Source organism: Hemiscyllium ocellatum, chromosome 21, assembly GCF_020745735.1.
Source record: "Hemiscyllium ocellatum isolate sHemOce1 chromosome 21, sHemOce1.pat.X.cur, whole genome shotgun sequence".
Lineage (NCBI taxonomy): Eukaryota > Metazoa > Chordata > Chondrichthyes > Orectolobiformes > Hemiscylliidae > Hemiscyllium > Hemiscyllium ocellatum.
In genome coordinates, this window is record NC_083421.1 from 38,045,876 (window position 1) to 38,065,101 (window position 19,226).

General features: G+C 41.7%; 1 protein-coding gene across 1 annotated transcript in view; it reads right to left on the reverse strand.

Annotated features, from left to right (window-relative positions):
• Window positions 1–1,060: 1,060 nt before the first annotated feature.
• Window positions 1,061–19,226, reverse strand: part of akna (AT-hook transcription factor) — a 118,519-nt gene continuing 100,353 nt past the window's right edge. Inside the window, exons 17-22 of the mRNA XM_060841025.1 lie at window positions 13,416–13,538; window positions 12,160–12,261; window positions 11,550–11,651; window positions 7,975–8,113; window positions 6,778–6,952; window positions 1,061–1,214 (exon numbers count right to left, since the gene is read on the reverse strand). Of these exons, the coding sequence (XP_060697008.1) occupies window positions 1,068–1,214; window positions 6,778–6,952; window positions 7,975–8,113; window positions 11,550–11,651; window positions 12,160–12,261; window positions 13,416–13,538 (788 nt within the window). The 3' untranslated portion in view covers window positions 1,061–1,067. The remainder of the gene's footprint in view (window positions 1,215–6,777; window positions 6,953–7,974; window positions 8,114–11,549; window positions 11,652–12,159; window positions 12,262–13,415; window positions 13,539–19,226) is intronic.

Consider the following 19,226-nt stretch of genomic DNA (forward strand, 5'->3'; position numbering starts at 1 on the left):
TAAGGTCACTAAAAACCATAGTAGGTTAGTACCAGAGTTTCTTCAGAATATTTACATGGCACTTGAGGTAAAAAAAACTTTTTGGATCATGATTTAAAACAACAACTTTTCAAACAACCCTAAAATGTGTACAAGATAATAACATCTCTGTTGGCCCACTTGGGTACCATGTGGCATATTAGGATCACCCGTTTCTCAATGGGAGCTTAGAAATTTCTCCCTTGCTGTTAATGGATTTTGTCTGTTGTAACAACCCAAACCCATCCTTCAAGTGTCACCTATCGACACATTCACACCTTATTTCAGACAGAAGTAACTCATTTTCACCAGTCTGTAACAACACAGAGGGCAGGTACTTTCTGAGTGAACTCTTGCATTATATCCCCACATGCAATGGGTTCCTTACAACTGAACTCAATTTGAAGTATTGCAAATCTTGCCACATGTTTGCAAGTCATGATGAACGGAGAATTAACAACCTGCTACATTTTACAGCTACGAAGGAGATACTGAATTATTATGCAAACAAATGACAACAAAATAAACATACTGATTTGGAAAATAACCCACAATGCCAAGACTCATGAGTTAAATCTTCAAGAAATAACCTGTGAATTGCCCTCATTTCCTATTGGCAATTCTGTATCTGTCTAATGTAATGCGAATCTAAACAACTGAATTCAGAGTACTATTTAGCAATATTTGGTTGGTGACTCTTAAGGCTAAGCTTCCTTCATATAGTTTAAAAGTAATCAGTGAGTTTGCAATGTGAGTGATGCACAGTGAACATTACGTTCGCTACTTTCTGTGCCATCTGCAATGTACGTACGTCATTTCCCAGGAACCATGAATCATTTGTTTGTGAGCCGGCTGCTTGAGGTCAGCTTTCAACACGTACCATAAAGTGGCAAGCAGAAAGGAACTGTGTACAAAAATAATTCACACGCTGGCTTATCAAACACAAAGTACTGCATCAACAAATGCATGTATGCGATGCCCTTAAGATAATTACAAGAGTATTTAAATTATACTGGAATATCTCACAAACAGAACACAATACTTTGATGTCAGTGGCTTAATAACTGGTGACATTCTTGGATGGCTTTGGCCTTGTAGAGGTCTGATGAGAGTGACCTCACCATTTTCTTTGTGGTCCTTTTGATAGTCCTGGCTGCATTGATGGCCTGGTCTAGGGAGCAATTGAGATCCGACAGCTTCGGAAAAGAAAACACACACAAAAAAAAGACATGTACTTTAGGTTCCTCAATCACTCGATGAAATCTACTTGCATTTTTTTTCTCTGGTAACAGGTAAGTCCCTATAGATTATTCCTTTCAAATTGAGTATTCTTCCCCAAGTAGCAAAATAAGTTGTTTGAGTACATTACAGGACCAGGTATTGGGAAATTAGGGATGAGAAACAATCTCTAGCTTTTGAAATGAGGCTCTCGTCCCATTAAAAAACAAAAAGAAAACCTTTCAGAAGGACCAACACTTTCCTGGTACTCAAGTATACTTCCCCCGATCATGACCTCAGATGATTTGGGTGATCTATGATTTAAATATCCTGCTGGGATATCACTGGCTGCTGTGTTAATTTGGTGACAAAAGCAGAAATTGCTGGAGAAAGGCAGCAGGTTTGGCAGCAGCTGCACAGAGAAAGCAGAGTCACCATTTCAGGTACAGTGACCCTTCAGAACTGACTTTAGCTCAGAAAAGATTGGTGGATGGTAGGGAAGGGTGGGGGTGGGAGGAGTAAACCGTAATTCGCGATGGAGCCAAGAGAGAGGGAAAAGCGGTTGGGCAGACAAAGGCCTGGGTAAAGGTCAGCCTGTTAATGGGGCCTGCTAGGGGCTGACGGTGGGTTGTTTATGATAGCAGTCTATGTCATGACAAGGCTTCGAGGGAGGGCTTTAAGGACAGGGGAGAAGGTGCTGAGTCTCTAAAGTTCCCGAACTCGATATTTAGTCCAGAAGCCTGCAGGGTCTCCAATGGAAAATGAGGTGCTGTTCTTCCAGCTTGTGTCGAACTTTGCTGGAGCACTGCAGGAAGCCTGAGACAGAGATGTTGGCTAGAGAACATTGTGGTGTGCTGAAGTAGCAGGCAACCAGACGCTCAGGGTTACTTGTGTGGACAGAACAACTTCTCCCATGTCCTTATCCCAACCCTAGACCTTCTCATCACATAGGCTGCTCCCCCAGCCAACCCACTGTCAGCCACAAACAGTCGCCATTAGCAGTCATTGATTCTCCCAGGCTGACCTCTACCCATTCCATTTCTGCCTAAATGCTGCTCTCTTTCTCTCTCTGGGCTCCATCTCTAATGATTGTTCATTCCCACCCCTTCTCTAGCATATACACCAATTTTTTCCAAGCTAAAACTAGTTCTGAAGAAAGGCTTACTGGGCTCAAAACGCTGACTCTGCTTTCTCTCCACATATGCTGCTGGAGCTGCTGAATTCCTCCAGCAATTTTTTGTTTTTGTTTCTGATTTCCAGCATCTTCGGGTCTTTGGTTTGTTTCTTCAGCTTGATGATATTATCTGACTGTTTCCCCAGATAGCTGTGATCAGATGGACTGCAGCTGGGAGGGGGCTTGAGAGTCAACAATTGGATTCTGATCTCAGAATGGAGGATGGTAAATGAGGAACTGAAGCTTAAGATGGGGTCTTATATTTCACCTCCTTCTCCATCACCATTTCTGTCTTTTTCCTGTACATGGAATGACCTGTGGCTCCCACCTGATCTTTAGAAGGTAAATACAGATTATGTGGGGTTGGTGGGACAGCTGGTTTGTGGTGCAGAATGATGCCAACAGTGTGGGTTCAATTGCTGAGCAATCTGAGGTCCCCATGATGGACTTTCCTGCTCTATCTCTCCCCTCACCTGAGTCATGTTGACTTTCAGTTTAAACCCATTTGTCGAGAGGTGAGAGGGAGGAGCAGAGGACTGCTAGGAAGGTGAGTAAGACCATTTAAAAAACTTACCTCAGGCGTCGGGGAAAGCAAAAGCAATAGGGAGCATGGAGTCAAGTAGAAAGGTGAGCAGCAGGTTAACGTGTGTGCAGGGTTTAAGTTTAAGACAGACTAAGAACAAAGCAAAAAGGAATGATAACTTAGGACATATTACTAGAGATGTTGGAAATCATTAAGATAAGAAAATTTAGCATTAAGGCACTTTATCTAAATGCTTGTAGTTTTCGTAATAAAGCAGATGAATTAACGGCGCAACTCATCGTGAATGATTATGATGTGGTAGAAATCACAGAGACGTGGTTGCAGGGGGTTCAAGACTGGCAGTTAAACATTCAAGGATTTACAAGTTATCGAAAAGGCAGGGAGGTGGGCAGAGGGGGGAGTTTGCCTTGTTAGTTAAGAATGAAATTAAATCTATGGCACTGAATGACACAGGGTCAGATGATGTGGAGACTGTACCACAAAGGTAAAAGAAAAACGTAATGGGAATTATGTACTTCTCAACAGTGGTCAGGAACAGAGATGCAAAATGTTTCAGGAGATAGATAGGGCATGTCAGAAAGGCAAGCTCGCGGTGATCATGGGAGATGTCATATGCAGGTGGACTGCAATGAAAGGGAAATCATGGAATGCTTACAGAATGGCTTTTTGGATCAGCTTGTGATGGATCCCACAAGGGAGCAGCTTATCCTGGACTTAGTGCAGTGTAATGAGCCAGACTTTATAAAAGATCTTAAAGTAAGGGAACACTTAGGAGGTAGTGATCATAATATGGTAGAGTTCAGTCTGCAGTTTAAAAGAGAAGGCAAAATTGGATGTAATGGTGTTACAATTAAACAAAAGTAATTACAGGGGCATGAGAGAGGAACTGACGTAAATCGACTGGAAGCAGAGTCTAGCGGGGAAGACAGTAGAGCAACAATGGCAGGAGTTTCTGGGTGTAATTGAAGACACAGCACAGAGGTTCATCCCAAACAAAAGAAAGATTATCCGGGGAGGGGATAGACACCCATAGCTGACAAAGAAAGTCAGGAAATGTATCAAAGAGAAAGAGAAAGCCTATAAAATGGCCAAGAGCACTGGGAAATCAGAATATTGGGAAGACTACAAAAACAAACAGGATAACAAAGAAAGAAATAAGGAAGCAGAGGATCAAATATGAAGATAAGCTAGCCAGTAATATTAGAAATGATAGTAAAAGTTTCTTTCAATACATAAGAAACAAACGAGTGGCAAATGTAGAAATTGGGCTGCTCCAAATTGATGCTGGAAGGCTACTGCTAGGAGCTAAGGAAATAGCTGAAGAACTTAATAAGTACTTTGTGTCAGTCTTCACAGTGGGAGACATGAATAATATCCCAACAATTAAGGACAATTAGGGAGTTCTGAGAGAGGTGGCTGAGGAAATAGCGGAGGGGCTGACTGTGATCTTTGAAAAATCACTGACATCAGGGAAGGTCCCAGCTGATTGGAAAATTGCTGTTGTAACTCCCTTGTTCAAGAAAGGATCAAGACAAAAGATGGAAAATTATAGGCCGATTAGCCTAATCTCAGTTGTAGGTAAAATTCTAGAATCCATCGTTAAAGATAAGATTTTTAAATTCTTGGAAGTGCAGGATCAGATTAGAACATGTCAGCATGGATTTAGTAAAGAGAGGTCGTGCCTGACAAACCTGTTAGAATTCTTTTAAGAGGAAACAAGTAGGTTAGACCAGGGAAACCAGTGGATATCATCTATCTAGACTTCCAAAAGGCCTTTAATAAGGTGCCTCACGGGAGGCTGCTGAGTAAGGTGAGGGCCCATGGCATGGATTGAGGATTGGCTGTCTGACAGAAGGCCAAGTGTTGAGATAAAAGGTTCTTTTTTGGAATGGCAGTTGGTGACAAGTGAGTTCAGTGTTGGAGCTACAACTGTTCACTTTATATATTAATGATCTGGATGAGGAGACTGGGAGCATTCTGGCAAAGTGCGCCAATGATACAAAGTTATGTGGACAGGCAGGTAGCACTGAGGAGGTGGGGAGGCTGCAGAAAGATTTAGACAGTTTAGGAGAGTGGTCCAGGAAATGGCTGATGAAATTCAATGTGAGCAAGTGCGAGGTCTTGCACTTTGGTAAAAAGAATACAGACATGGACTATTTTTGAAATGGTGAAAAAATTCATGAAGCCAAAGTACAAAGGGATCTGGGAATGCTAGTCCAGGAGTCTCTAAAGGTTGATTTGCAGATTGAGTCTGTGATTTAGAAAGCAAATGTAATGTTGTCATTTATCTCAAGAGGGTTGGAATATAAAAGCAGCAATGTGCTTCTGAGACTTTATGAAGCTCTGGTTAGGCCCCATTTAGAATACTGTGTCTAATTTTGGGCCCCACATCTCAGGAAGGACATACCGGCATTGGAGCGTGTCCAGCAGAGATTCACACAGATGATCCCTGAAATGGTAGGCCTAACATATTATGATCAGTTGAAGATCCTGAACTTGTATTCATTAGAGTTTAGAAGGTTGAGGGGAGATCCAACAGAAACTTACAAGATAATGCATGGCTTAGAAAGGGTGGACGCTGAGAAGTTGTTTCTGTTAGGCAGGGATACTTGGACCCATGGGCATAGCCTTAAAATTAGAGGGGGTCAATTTAGAGTGGAAATGAAGAGACATTTAGATTAGATTACTTACAGTGTGGAAACAGGCCCTTCGGCCCAACAAGTCCACACCAACCTGCCGAAGCGCAACCCACCCATACCCCTACATTTGCCTCTTACCTAACACTACGGGCAATTTAGCATGGCCAATTCACCTGACCCGCACATCTTTGGACTGTAGGAGGAACTGGAGCACCCGGAGGAAACCCACGCAGACACAGGGAGAACGTGCAAACTCCACACAGTCAGTTGCCTGAGGCGGGAATTGAACCCAGGTATCTGGCGCTGTGACGCAGCAGTGCTAACCACTGTGCCACCGTGCCACCCAGTCAGAGAGTAGTGGGCCTGTGGAATTCATTGCCATGGAGCACAGTGGAGGCCGGGACATTGGGTGTCTTCAAAGCAGAGATTGATAAATTCTTGATCTCGCAAGGAATTAAGGACTACGGGAAGAGTGCAAGGAAGTGGAATTGAAACACCCATCAGCCATGATTAAATGACGGAGTAGACTCGATGGGCCGAATGGCCTTGCTTCTACTGCTATTTCTTATGGTCTTAAACCACTGCCAGCTCTTTCTCTTTCTCCAGTACGAGAGCAGCCCTGTGGGTGTGGTAAGACTTTGGTGACTTTCCCTTGGTGTAATAGTTATGTGATCTGGCATCACATGGTCAGAATGTCATGTGACCAATAGTTAGTAATCGTATGCCAGAAAATGTCTGACTAATTAAGATTGTTGATCATTGATTGAGTTTAGCCTCTTGCAGTACATTTTACCACCACCTTCTGAAATGTCACTGCTGATTTCAGTTGTACTTATAAAACGCACAGGATGTAATGATTGTGATGAGGCCAGCCCACTGGACCTCATAGAATATGAGTTCCCTGATTGAGGCAGTTCATCTGGTCCTGGCTGACATAAAAGGGTGAATGTGAGAAATAATTAGCCCTGTGAATGTCTGACTCAGTGAGAGACAAAGGCTCTGCATTTGTAAATAAAGGGGGATGGTGTTGGTGATTGGATGTTGGCCTCTGAAGAGTTATTTCACAGGTTTAGGAAGCCAGAGGAATGCTATACACTCGGGCAGCACAAATTTCCAACATTAATGATTCACCTTGATTGGTGCTCCAAAAAGAGAGAACCAGAGAATGTAAACATTCCTCTTACCGCAAATGCTTCACCATTAACATTGGAAATGTCATCTGTTGTGGAGGATCGCTGATGGAAGCTTTTTGATCTCTTTCGTGCAGATGCTGGGGTTGACTCTCTCACTTTGTATCCGGGAGAACAGTAGAAACGTGACTGTATGGGTGATGCGTACGTGTAGGCTGGTGTAGAATAACTATTCAAATAATTCAAGGTAACATATCAGAGACTGAGCAAATGTACTGAAATAATGAGCAACACAACCAGCTTGTTATTCTTTTTGCATTCTGTTAGAACTACCATGGGTATTTCTCTGGGGCAAGTTTGACTGGTTTGGATAAGGATGGAGGGAAAATCGACATAAGAATGTTTTGGTACCTTGGCCTGTGTTCCTGGATTGAGACTATTCACAATGAACCATGGGCCTACAAACAGGAGTTACTTCAGGAAGAGGAAGCCCATTACTACAAGGCTGCTGAATCAGGAATATTGCTAGTAATATGACAAATAGAGAAAACAAAAAATTAAAGGCAGCAGAAAGAACCCCAAGCATCTGTGGGCAAATTTGAGGGCAGATTTCTGTTAAGTGGTTTCTGAAAATGTTGCCAAGAGGGAAAACAAAGCCGATTCCTAGACTCCACCAGCCCCGGTGCTTTTTTTCCTTAAGATTAGATTATTTACAGTGTGGAAACAGGCCCTATGGCCCAACCAGTCAACACCCAGCCAGACACATTCCCCCCGACTAATGCATCTAACACTAAGGGCAATTTAACATGGCCAATTCACCTGACCTACACATCTTTGGACTGTGGGACACGGGGAGAATGTGCAAACTCCACGCAGACAGTCCTCCAAGGTGGGAATTGAACCTGGGTCCCTGGCGCTGTGAGGCAGCAGTGCTAAACACTGAGCCACCGTGCCGCCCCTTCCTGAGGTAGTGATTTCATCTCTAGGATTGACCAAGTAAAACCTTTTGCAGGTCTGGTCGGCGGCAATAGAAAAACATCCAGTTCTAAGGAAATTGAAATGAGCTGAGCAGCTTGGAAATTGTTACAGATCAATCTAACAGATTTTGACATGATTCGCAGAAAAAATCAAAATAAACAAAAATGATTATGATATTCCCAAGATCCTCTTTTGGAGCATCCCACAACATGGCAGCCTGAAAGTTCTGGCCCTCAGATCCACCGAAGTGAAGTATGGTTTTGTAATACTCACTACGCTTGTGAAGAATAAGGCACAGAGTGAGCCAATGGAATGTAGCTGAACACACGGGGAGGCTCAACGATATGGACACCATGCTGCTTCCTGGTCTTATGGCTCCGTCCTGAGCTTTTGGGGAGTTCCTCTTTAGCAGCTGCCAATACAAAAGGGAGAGACCTGAGACAATATTTGATAGCAGATGGACAACCCCACGTTCAAGGCTATTTAAACCAAACGCAGCTTATACACTGAGTAAACCTCTAGTTATGGCACATTCCACTTTAAGTCAACATTTGAAATCTAATCATGAGCTGAGTCATGCTGGTCAATGGTCTTATTCCCAACTTACTGTGTTCATTCTTTTCCACTGGAAGGTGTCTAGCAGACACTCCATCAGCAGTGTTACCAGTTGCTTCCATTGATGAGGGAGGATGGCTATGGCACCACCTCTCGAATACCTGGGGGTGGGGGGGTGGGCACAGTGGGATTTGTGGTTAGACTGCATCTGCTGCCAAGCGTGTACTGCCCTGTCACTGGGGGACTAGTTGGTTTTTACTGTTGATGGTGAAGATTTCAATTTGAATACCTTTTAATCTTTATCCTCCTCCCACAACAGCAATGTTACAAAAAACACAATGCTTGAGAGAACAGAACACTGGAATCATTTCTCCAAGAGCTTTTTTTTAAACAATCGTTGGAAATTTGATTTCTATAAAGATGCACCTCTCTGTAGCGTACTGATAATTGCATTGTGCACCATGTTCGTTTAAGGCTATGCATACCCCAGCAATCACAATCTAGAAGGTAACAAAGGAATCCCTGGTTTTAACAGCATGTACAGTTCTGAATCTGAATGCTTCGGGCTAACTATCTTACTGTTTCCTTTCAAGTACTCTGCAATCTTCTGTCATCAATGTAATGTTCCAGGAGATTAAAATCCATCTTGTTAAATGATTCTGACTGAAGAAAATTGGAAATGATTTGCAACCTAATGAGGCCAGTGAAGAATGGAACTTACTGTGACTCCAACAATAATGGCAGATTAAGCACACTGCCTTTGGTATCAAAGCAAATGTGTAACTTTACCTGACTCAAACTCAAAGAGCTTGAAACCTACAGTGCAGTTGTATTCATTGGTACTACGCATTGACTATTATTGAATTTTATATTTATAAAGTTGACATTTAACAATTCTGTTATTCTCTATACGTGAGAATTTTACATTGTGAGTATCATCTATAAAAACTATTTTTACTAAGCAATATAGCAACTAATTTGCGAGGATTGGCCCTGACTTTCTGTAATAATTTAAAGAAGGCTTCCAACACAATTGATGGCACAGAAAATGTAAATTCCTTCCATGTACTCCAGTTCTGGTCTTGCTCTGTGATAGCTGGGCTGTTCAGCACATTGCAAATCTTTAGCTAAGCTTTGTTATGAGTAGAGAGAGCAATGAAGAGATTAAGGAATGTGGCTATACTTTTAGGGCTGATACATCTCTTTGCAAAAATTAAATATAGGATTAATCTCTCACAGGAAATTGAGATACTGCTGCATATTCAATCCACAAATGCTCTCCTCTGTCTGGGTCCCATTTTCTAAATATATTTTCCAAAATAAATTGACTGAGCTCAATTTAGGAATTCCTAAACTGACATATCCATGAAGTCAAAAGTATGTGTCGGTCTTGCTTCCAAAGGATTGTAATGGGCACACTGAAGGTGTCATACCAGCGCCAAAAACAAATCTTCTGTGTGGGGTTCTTGAGTGCCTGGGCATTTTTGGAAACAGAAGTGATCAGTTGGTCCATTAAATCTATCCTGTCATGATGCAACTTTGTGGTTGGGGATGCGGGGCATGGGCAGTGGCATTGTCCCAATATCACTGGACCAGTAAATCCAGAACAAGACGATGTCCTCATCATGGTGGACGGTCAAGTTTGAATTCAATAAATGATGGAACAGAGAGCTGGCCTAATAACATATATTCCATTGTTCTGGTTCACGAGTGTCCTTTAGGAACAGAAATTGCCATCCTTAGGTGGCCTGGCCTGTGTGGCTCCAGATCCACAGCAATGCTGTCTGGGCACTTATGGATGGCTTAGCCAGCAACACCCACATCCCATGAATGAATACAAAACCATACAATCCTGCCCCTCATGAGACTACACCCATCACCATCCAGAGGAAACAGAATGCTAATTTAAGGTGGTAAAGAATCTGGGAAATCCCTCCCTGACCTTGGGAGACCACAGTGATCAGGAGACACATTGCCCAGTGCCTTACCTGCCTTTTGTATTACACAATTCATCATACTTCCTTCTGAACATCTGCACTGAATGTGAACTCACTGCACAAGCTGGCAACTTGTTCTGCAGTCCGTAATGCACTGTGTGAACTGAGGTATGTCTCTCAATATCTAATGTTCTTTTATTTTCACATAACTTATACGCATGTCACCTCATTCCCCCGTAGCTATCTGATCAAACAGTGTAGTCACACGGACCAAGTCTAAACCTTTCATGATTTAAATGGACCCAATTGTAATCCTGAAATCATACTTTGCTAGACAACGCAGACCTAGCCCTCCACACTTGATGTCAATTAGATTCATTGACAAGCAAGTTAAAAGCAATTATCACCCTCCCAGCCTACCAGGATTTAATGGTGGATCAAGGATTCAATGCACTGACACTGGTTTACTCTGCGTTATCTGTTTGTCTCCACCAATGTGGAAGAGGAGAGGGTCATCCATTTTCAGGTACTTCGTTCCTGATATAAGGGACTGAGATCACTTTTTGCATTAAAAACCCACTTATCTGTTCTTACATCAGACACTCACCACCCCCATCATAACGGTGACCTACTCCTTGCCTACTAACCCTTTTAGGTCCTCAGTCATTGTCTCCATTGATCCAGCATCAATCCCCGGTGAAGACCTCTCAGCATTAACGGCAGCAGCCACTGGCAATAAAGAGCTGGTGATCTCCAATGGACCAGCAGCTCCCAAGAGCAGGTATTCCAACCTCAGGGAGATTCAATATCTTGGAAAGTCTTACACTGGCCAGCTATGTGCTAGACAGCACTTAAATAGCATCGGGCCTCCTGTTAGTGTCACTGAAACAGAATTGCTCTGTGTATCAGGAGGAGCCAGTGAGGTCTGCAGGTGCTGGAGATCAGAGTTGAGAGTGTGGTGCTGGAAAAGCACAGCAGGTCAGGCAATATCCGAGGAGCAGGAGAATCGACATTTCAGGCTGAGACCTTCATCAGGAATGTCCTCATGAAGGGATCCGGCCCAAAACGTCGATTTTCCTGCTCCTCGGATGTTGCCTGACCTGCTGTGCTTTTCTAGCAACACACTCTCAACTCTGTATCAGCCATTCAAATGGACGAAGGCAAATCAAGAGAAGTGTTTATCAGGTGTAGATACTATTAAAGGAAACTAAACAAAATTCCCAGTTGAGATGGCAATAGAAAGTTCTGAATGTGAAAGTATTTGATCCGTATAACATTATCCATAATCACACAAACCAAATCTGAACACTGACATAGACATCATAATCTTTTTGTCTCTCGCTGAAATCTACTTACCATGCTCTGCTTTCCCTTCCGATGTTTGGTCTATGCGTGTTCCAGATCCTTTACATACAGGGCAGGAATTCCTTTTGAGGCTACTCCTTGATGGGGCATTTGCTAAAGAAATAAAAGACAGTCTCACCATCCATTAGAATGTGAGTACTACTGAAATGCCAAATAATAAATGAAACCCCCTCACATGAAGCTATATTACCTGAAGAAGATGTCAAGTCTTCACTTTTAATGCAAAGAAATAGCAATACTGTGTGAGAATAGCTGGAGCAGAATGACCCGAATTAAAGCTGAACTACGTTAGAGTTTTGCTTTGCAGCAGAACAGTGTATTAGAGTGTAAATTATCCTGCTGATTCTTGTCCCAGTTTTGAAAAATACCAGAGGAGCAGAAAGTGAGGTAACTACTTAAATTGACTGTAATTCTTCTTTTCTGTCAATTAATACATTTTCATTTTCTTTAAAAGAAAAACAGATGCTGACAAAATAGGATCATTAAGCTTTCTGTTACTCGGGGTTCCCTTGACTTCACTCTCATTCATTCATTGCTTGCAATTTAATCTGGGGAAGCCTTATCACAGCAAGTTTAAAACAGGCTTGAACATTGCACTCACCAGTCGTCTGTGCTCGGGTTTGGCTGCAGTAAGGGCAGGATGTTCCTCCGGCTGCAAGTCCCTCCACAGAGCTCGGTGGCACAAATAAACTGTAATCAGTGCCTAGAAAACAATTATTACCAGTAACCATCTCTTAGGGAAAAACAAGATAATGTGCACGTGATGGCACTTTGATTCCATCTTTAAGAAAAGCATTGGGGATGGGGCCATGCTTTGTAAAAACCTTCAATCACCAATAGATCAACTGGTGATCAAATGATCATATGAAGGAAAAGGAAAGCAAGGGGTGGATTTAATACAAAGGAGGTTGGAATCTCTGTACAGATCTCAGAAGACATTGAAGGTGGAATCCAGGGCTTAGCAAGCCTTGACGTTCTTCATGGGGACCCAGACTAACACATTCCCTCCTCCTAGCTCCACTAAGGAAGTTTTACGCTCACTGTTGAAGCCATTGGCATCTGTCCCACAGATTGTAGGCTTGGTTCAGCCTGGTTTGATCTCAGTTGAAATGCAACAGAAATTATTAGGTTCTGGATTGATACTTCTACTCGAGTCTCTAAACCCTGACAAGACCAGTTAAAGTAGGTCAGCAGAAGTGGAGCAGGATATTAAGTTTGAACAGGTCTCCTGTCTCCTTCTCATTGAGAGACAAATTAAAGTTGCCACTACAGAATATGCAGTCACTTAGTCTGAGATCAGCAAAATGTACGTGCCTAGAAGCATAGGTTTTTATGGAGCAGTGGTGCTGGAAGAGCACAGCAGTTCAGGCAGCATCCAACGAGCAGCGAAATCGACGTTTCGGGCAAAAGTCCTTCATCAGGAAGGGCTTTTGCCTGAAACGTGATTTTGCTGCTCATTGGATGCTGCCTGAACTGCTGTGCTCTTCCAGTACCGCTGATCCAGAATCTGGTTTCCAGCGTCTGCAGTCATTGTTTTTACCTCGCACAGGTTTTTATCCCTGGCAATTTGATGGAATGGCATCTGTCCAATTATTCACTGTCTAAATGGATCAGGAGGCTGCGCTCCATGATATTCCAGTGGGAGCTGCGTTAGGGTGAGAACATGCTTATCCTTTAACAATCTAGTCAGAGGTGAGGAGGAGATAGGAAGGCATCTGGCCTCAGGGAAACATTATACCATTGTGTGATAGCTTGAACTTCAGAGAAGCATTACCAAACTCAATCAATTGTAATTCTTTACAAAATTAAGTTTCTTTGTAAAATCATTTTTTAGTTTGGAATACAATTCCCTTGTACCTGTGTATGGTCCTTTGACTTTAACAGGCTTGTGCTTTTGTCCCTCATGAGAAGACCATCTCTTGCTTGTCTGATTAACCGAAACAGGTTGAATGATACATGAAGATGCATCTGACTCAGTACCTGGAAGAATCGCAATTAACACAACATTAATGAGGACAAAAAAAATTATTCAACAATTTCCATATCCTTTTTACCTCTCTCCTCTCAGTTAATCTTATCCTGTTCAAGTTTTTAAAAAAAAAAATCCTTCATGATATGGGACTTACTTGTGACAATTATTTCTGCAGTGCTGAAACAACAATACATCACAGAGTACCCAACGCATAAACCTATTGATCTCTCCTCATTGCCTCATTCTTGGAGAAGAATGCAGCAAATTAGATAAGTCGCCCAGTGGGGAAATGGCAGACAATGAGGGTGCAATAGTTAATGGTAAAGATTGTTGACACATGACTGTAACTTATTCAGATAACACCTTGGTGCAGACTGTATGGGATACTTTACTGATAATAGATTGTGACACACTATAAATGCATCATCTACACAAGCAGATCTCTTGTGACACTTCGTATTTCCATGTACTTCTCAATATTTTAGGAGAAAGTGAGGACTGCAGATGCTGGGGAGTTAGAGTCAAAAAAAGTGTGGCATTTGAAAAGCACAGTAGGTCAGGCAACATCTGAGGAGCAAGAGAATCAAGTCTCCTGCTTCTCGGATGCTACCTGACCTGCTATGCTTTTCCAGTGCCACACTTTTCAATTCTAAATATTTTTAGCTTGTCTTCTACCCACGACCCTCTGTTGTTAATGAGAATTACTGAAAGTGTCTAAAAGCATAGGATTTAGGGTGATTCAGCAATTTGGATTAGAAACTGGCTTTCTGTAAGAAGGCAGCGAGTGGTGGTTAATGGAAAATATTGAGTCTGGAATTGGTCACTGTGTTGTGGTGTGCCACAAGGATCTGTTTTGAGAGCAATGCTGTTTGTCACTTTTGTAAATGATTTGTATGCAGGCATAGGTGGGTGGGTTAGTAAGTTTGCAGATGACACTAAAGTCGGTAGAGTGGTGGACAGTGCAAATGAATGCTGCAGGTTGCAGGGGGACCTGGGTAAACTGCAGAATTGGGTTGAGAGGTGGCAAATGGAGCTCAATGCAGCTAAATGTGAGGTGATTCATTTTGGGACGAATAACAGGAAGGCAGAATACTGGGTCAATGGAAAGATTCTTGGTAAGGTGGATGTGCAGAGGGATCTTGGAGTCCATGTACATAGATCCCTGAAAGTTGCTATCCAGGTTGATAGTGCTGTTAAGAAGGCATACGGTTAGGTTTTATTCGCTGCAACTATACAAAACGCTAGTGTGGTTGCACTTTGAGTACTGTGCACAGTTCTGGTCGTCCCATTACAGGGAGGATGTGGAAGCATTGGAAAGGGTGCAGAGGAAACTTACAGGGATGTTCCCAATCTAGAGGGAAGGTCTTATGAGGTAAGGCTGAGAGATTTTGGTCTGTTGTCATTGGAGAGAAGGCAGCTGAGAGGGGATTTGATACAGACATACAAGATGATCAGAGGATTAGACAGGGTAGACAGTTTTTTCCTAGGATGATGATGTCAGCTTGTGTGAGGGGGAATAGCTGCAAATAGAGGGGTGATAGATTTAAGACAGATGTCAGAGGCAAGTTCTTTACTCAGAGAGTGGTAAGGGCATGGAATGCGCTACCTACCAATGTAGTTAACTCAGCCACATTAGGGGCATTTAAACAATCCTTGGATAAGCACATGGATGATTATGGGATAGTGTTGGGGGATGGGCTTAGATTAGTTCACAGGTCGGCGCATCATCGAGGACCGAAGGACCTGTTCTGCACTGTATTGTTCTATGTCTGCAAAATAGTTAAGGCCAGGCAACATGCAATAATACAGTAATAAGCACCTCTCCTCTAATAAAGTAATTCTGCCAACAAGTTAGAATGTCAGGTACAAGAAAAAAATATTTATTTGAGGTTCTGGTGTTCAGCAGTTTATACTGCACAGCCAGCTGAAGTAAACTTCCGTTTATCAATTGGATTGCTGGAGTACATTGACTGACAATGTTTGGATAAGTTTGCAACAGATGGTGTTTTTATGTGTTTAACTGTATTCAGCAGTTCATTCAAATTGATAACCGAAAGGCTTTGTAGAATGGCCCCACCTTGGATTACACAGAATCATATAAAATATACAGTAACAGACACAGTACACAAACATATAACACAATTGATTCATGCTGAGATTTATACAGCACTAGCCTCCATTCATTATATTTCTAATCCTAACAACATATCCTTTCTATTCGTCTTCCTTCATGTGGTACTGAGCCCTCTTTAATCACATTTGAACTATTTCCCTCAAATACAAAAAAACCTCGATTATCCAGCATTCGATTATCCAAATATCGGATTATCCGGCACAGCTCAGATGTTTGGCTAAAATATGTGATCTGACATTCGAATATCCAGAATTCGATTAACCGAAGAAAATACTGCCCGCCTATGTCCTTCGGATAATTGAGGTTCCTCTGTACTCCCTGTGATGCCAACATTCATTATTTAAAGTACTCTTTGATTAATTCTCCTGAATTTTATACCAGATTTTCATAAATTTATGATTCTGAGATTCCACTCTGTCACAAGTGGAAATATCTTAATCTCTACCTTATCAAATGCCTTCATAATAAGTTTGGAGCTGATTAGCCTTCATGGAATTTTAGAGGTTTAAGGTTAGAAGTAACTTGTGTTTGCTTTCAATAGAGAGAACAGGTTGACAGGTCTTGTTGTCCTGGGCTTTAAAACACAAGAAGGTATACAATGATACAGATGTTAAGTAACCTGATTGGATTGACTATTTGTAAGTGGAAGTTACAGGTTGAAAAATATTGTAAGATGGCACTTTATATTTGGGGTCAAGGCTATGTTCCAGATGAAATGTGACTGGTCAAACCACTCGAGGTTAAGAAAAACACTATTGATTTAACCACTATAGTTAAATACAAGCAAAGAAAGAGGAATTTAAAATAACCCTATTGGAAAACTTAACAGAATATTAGATACAGTAACTATTACTAATTAACTATCCTAATGTAGTAACATCCGATAAACACACCTTTGGTAAAAAGGCAAATTCAGAAAAACAGACTTTGTCTCATGCAATCTGGCAGCTGAGGAAGAGAACCCCCCAGCTTTTGGTTGTAATTGAGAGAGGGGTAAAAAAGAAACCACAGCAGCAACTGCTTAAAGTTAAACCTAAAAATTATATATAAAGAAAAAGAAATCATGGTCTTTGAGAACTGGCCACACCCAGCCAAGCTGCTTCTATTGTTCCAACCTTTTAAAAAACCCCAAGGCCTCACAAGCGTTTTACTCTTAGTGGCTTTGGTAGACAGCTCAGAGCCTCTGCCTTTCAACAAAACAGGACAAAATAACCTCTTACAGCCAAGTGTGACACTAAAAAGATTTGATATTCCTCACAGAAGAGTGGATGTGTGGAAATTGTTAGATTACTTACAGTGTGGAAACAGGCCCTTCGGCCCAACAAGTCCACACCGATCCGCCGAAGCACAACCCACCCATACCCCTACATTTACCCCTTACCTAACACTACGGGCAATTTAACATGGCCAATTCACCTGATCCGCACATCTTTGGACTGTGGGAGGAAACCGGAGCACCCGGAGGAAACCCAGGCAGACACGGGGAGAACGTGCAAACTCCACACAGTCAGTCGCCTGAGTCGGGAATTGAACCCGGGTCTCAGGTGCTGTGAGACAGCAGTGCTAACCACTGTTCAAATGTTGTTGTGCCATTTGTTATAATGGGCAAGTTCTTCTGCACTAGTGGGTGTCAGAGAGAGTACTGGTAAGGGTGAAATAGCTTGACTTAATTTCCTGACTGAAGAAAGCTAATAATACTGACTTGCATTTCAGCTTTTTAAATCTGGCATATTAGAATTGAGATAGGGGCATGGACTATTTTCTCCCAATGAATAAAAAGCCACTGACCCTCACTATCAATTACCCTGAAACAATTAATATTGAGGAGGTCACTTGACTAAGATAGAACTGACCAACAGGAAGAAACGGGGAAGGGAAAAGTACTGGTGATTAAAAGAAAGGTATAAACTTTGTTAAAAAGGAGTTGGATAGGGATGGGACCATGTTGGCTTGAATAGGATTGAGGTTTATCGAGGAAGATAAATATTTAATGGGACACCATAGGAGCTGATGAGATTGAGGAGATGGGAACATTGACTATGGAGGCAGTCAGAATGTTTGTAACTTTGCTGACTACTGTAAGGGATCAGGGAAGAGCAGAAATAAATTCTCTATTTCCAGTTTTTCATAGTTACAGGTCTGAGTGGGTGAATGCCAGGTAAATGGATCAGAGATCTAGATCATTCATGATCCAATTGAATGACAGAATAAACTCAAGAGCCTGAATGGCCTGATGCAGTTCCTTATGCCTTTTCTACTTTTTTGATAGTTGTCATTCACTAAAAGACAATGTAAACAGTCCAAATATTTTTGTCACCTAGTTTTAATACCAATAAATTGTCTATTCTGAATCAGGCTCATTGGCATTAATCTAATAAACTGTCTTGAGTGATTCCACACAGGGAACACTGTAGCATAAAATTTACCTTTATTTTTACATATTTCCTTCTATTTGCTGGAAAGTACAGAAACAAGGTGGATAATAGCTATTCTTCATTAAATTAATTATTGCCCATTATTTCTCAACATAGCTTATTGTGGACTGGTTTGTGAACTCAATGTTGACCATGAGAAGTTGTATGTTTGTAGACATTTTCAAAATTGATTCTCACTAATGGCAAGTCCCGATGGTAGATTGATTTGCCTGTTGTCTGCCTATATTTTTGCTTTATCCTTGAGTCTCTACAAGAGCTTTTCTTATTTACCTTCCTCCACCAGCCTTTGGTCGTCAGGTGCCCCTGAACAATCCCCACAGTTCCAAACTTGCCTTTCACATTCTGCACATTACACAGAAGTAGGGACTGCAGGTCAACATTCATCCAATTATGTAAACTTGAAAAGTATTTAGAAAATGCCATTTCTTCAGACATGAAGTTCCTTTAAATAAGTATTCCTCTTAAAATGCTCACATGCCTTCATTACTAATGCCTCATGTTGGCTGCAATTTTGTTCCAATAACAGCCCTTCTATTATGACTGAGCAGGCATTTCAATTCAAACAAAATTAAAACTTGATGGCATATTCAGACAGCAAGGTGAATCATGAACTATTGTCAGCTAACAAGTAGGGTTGAGGAAATGTTATTTGGCAAGTTGAAAACTCAATTTATTGATGAGTTTTCCTAACAATGAAACATAACACATTAATGCAGGGTGTTACATGAACTTTATTATCATGACGAACCGCTAAATGTAAAGACAAAATTCTGTACCCTTTAGCACAGTGGGAAAGAAGCTGTCTGTTCTGACAGTGGACCATCTACAAGCACATTCTATAGTTAGTGCTCACCATCAGGGTCATCAAAACATTGGCAGTGCTTTTGCAGGGAGTTCCTCAGTGTCACTATCATTGTTTTGGTGGAGTGTGATTATGGGTGTTCATTCCAACTGACAACACCCAGCACTGCAATTATGATTCATCTTTACAAAGGCTGATTGTACAGAAGAGGAGCATTTTGAAGCAGACAATGAAAGTAATCATGGCTATAGATCTACTGACGATGCAGCTTGTAGCAGGAGCAGTTTATTGACTCAATGGTGCATTGTTACTGGTTTAACTGCAT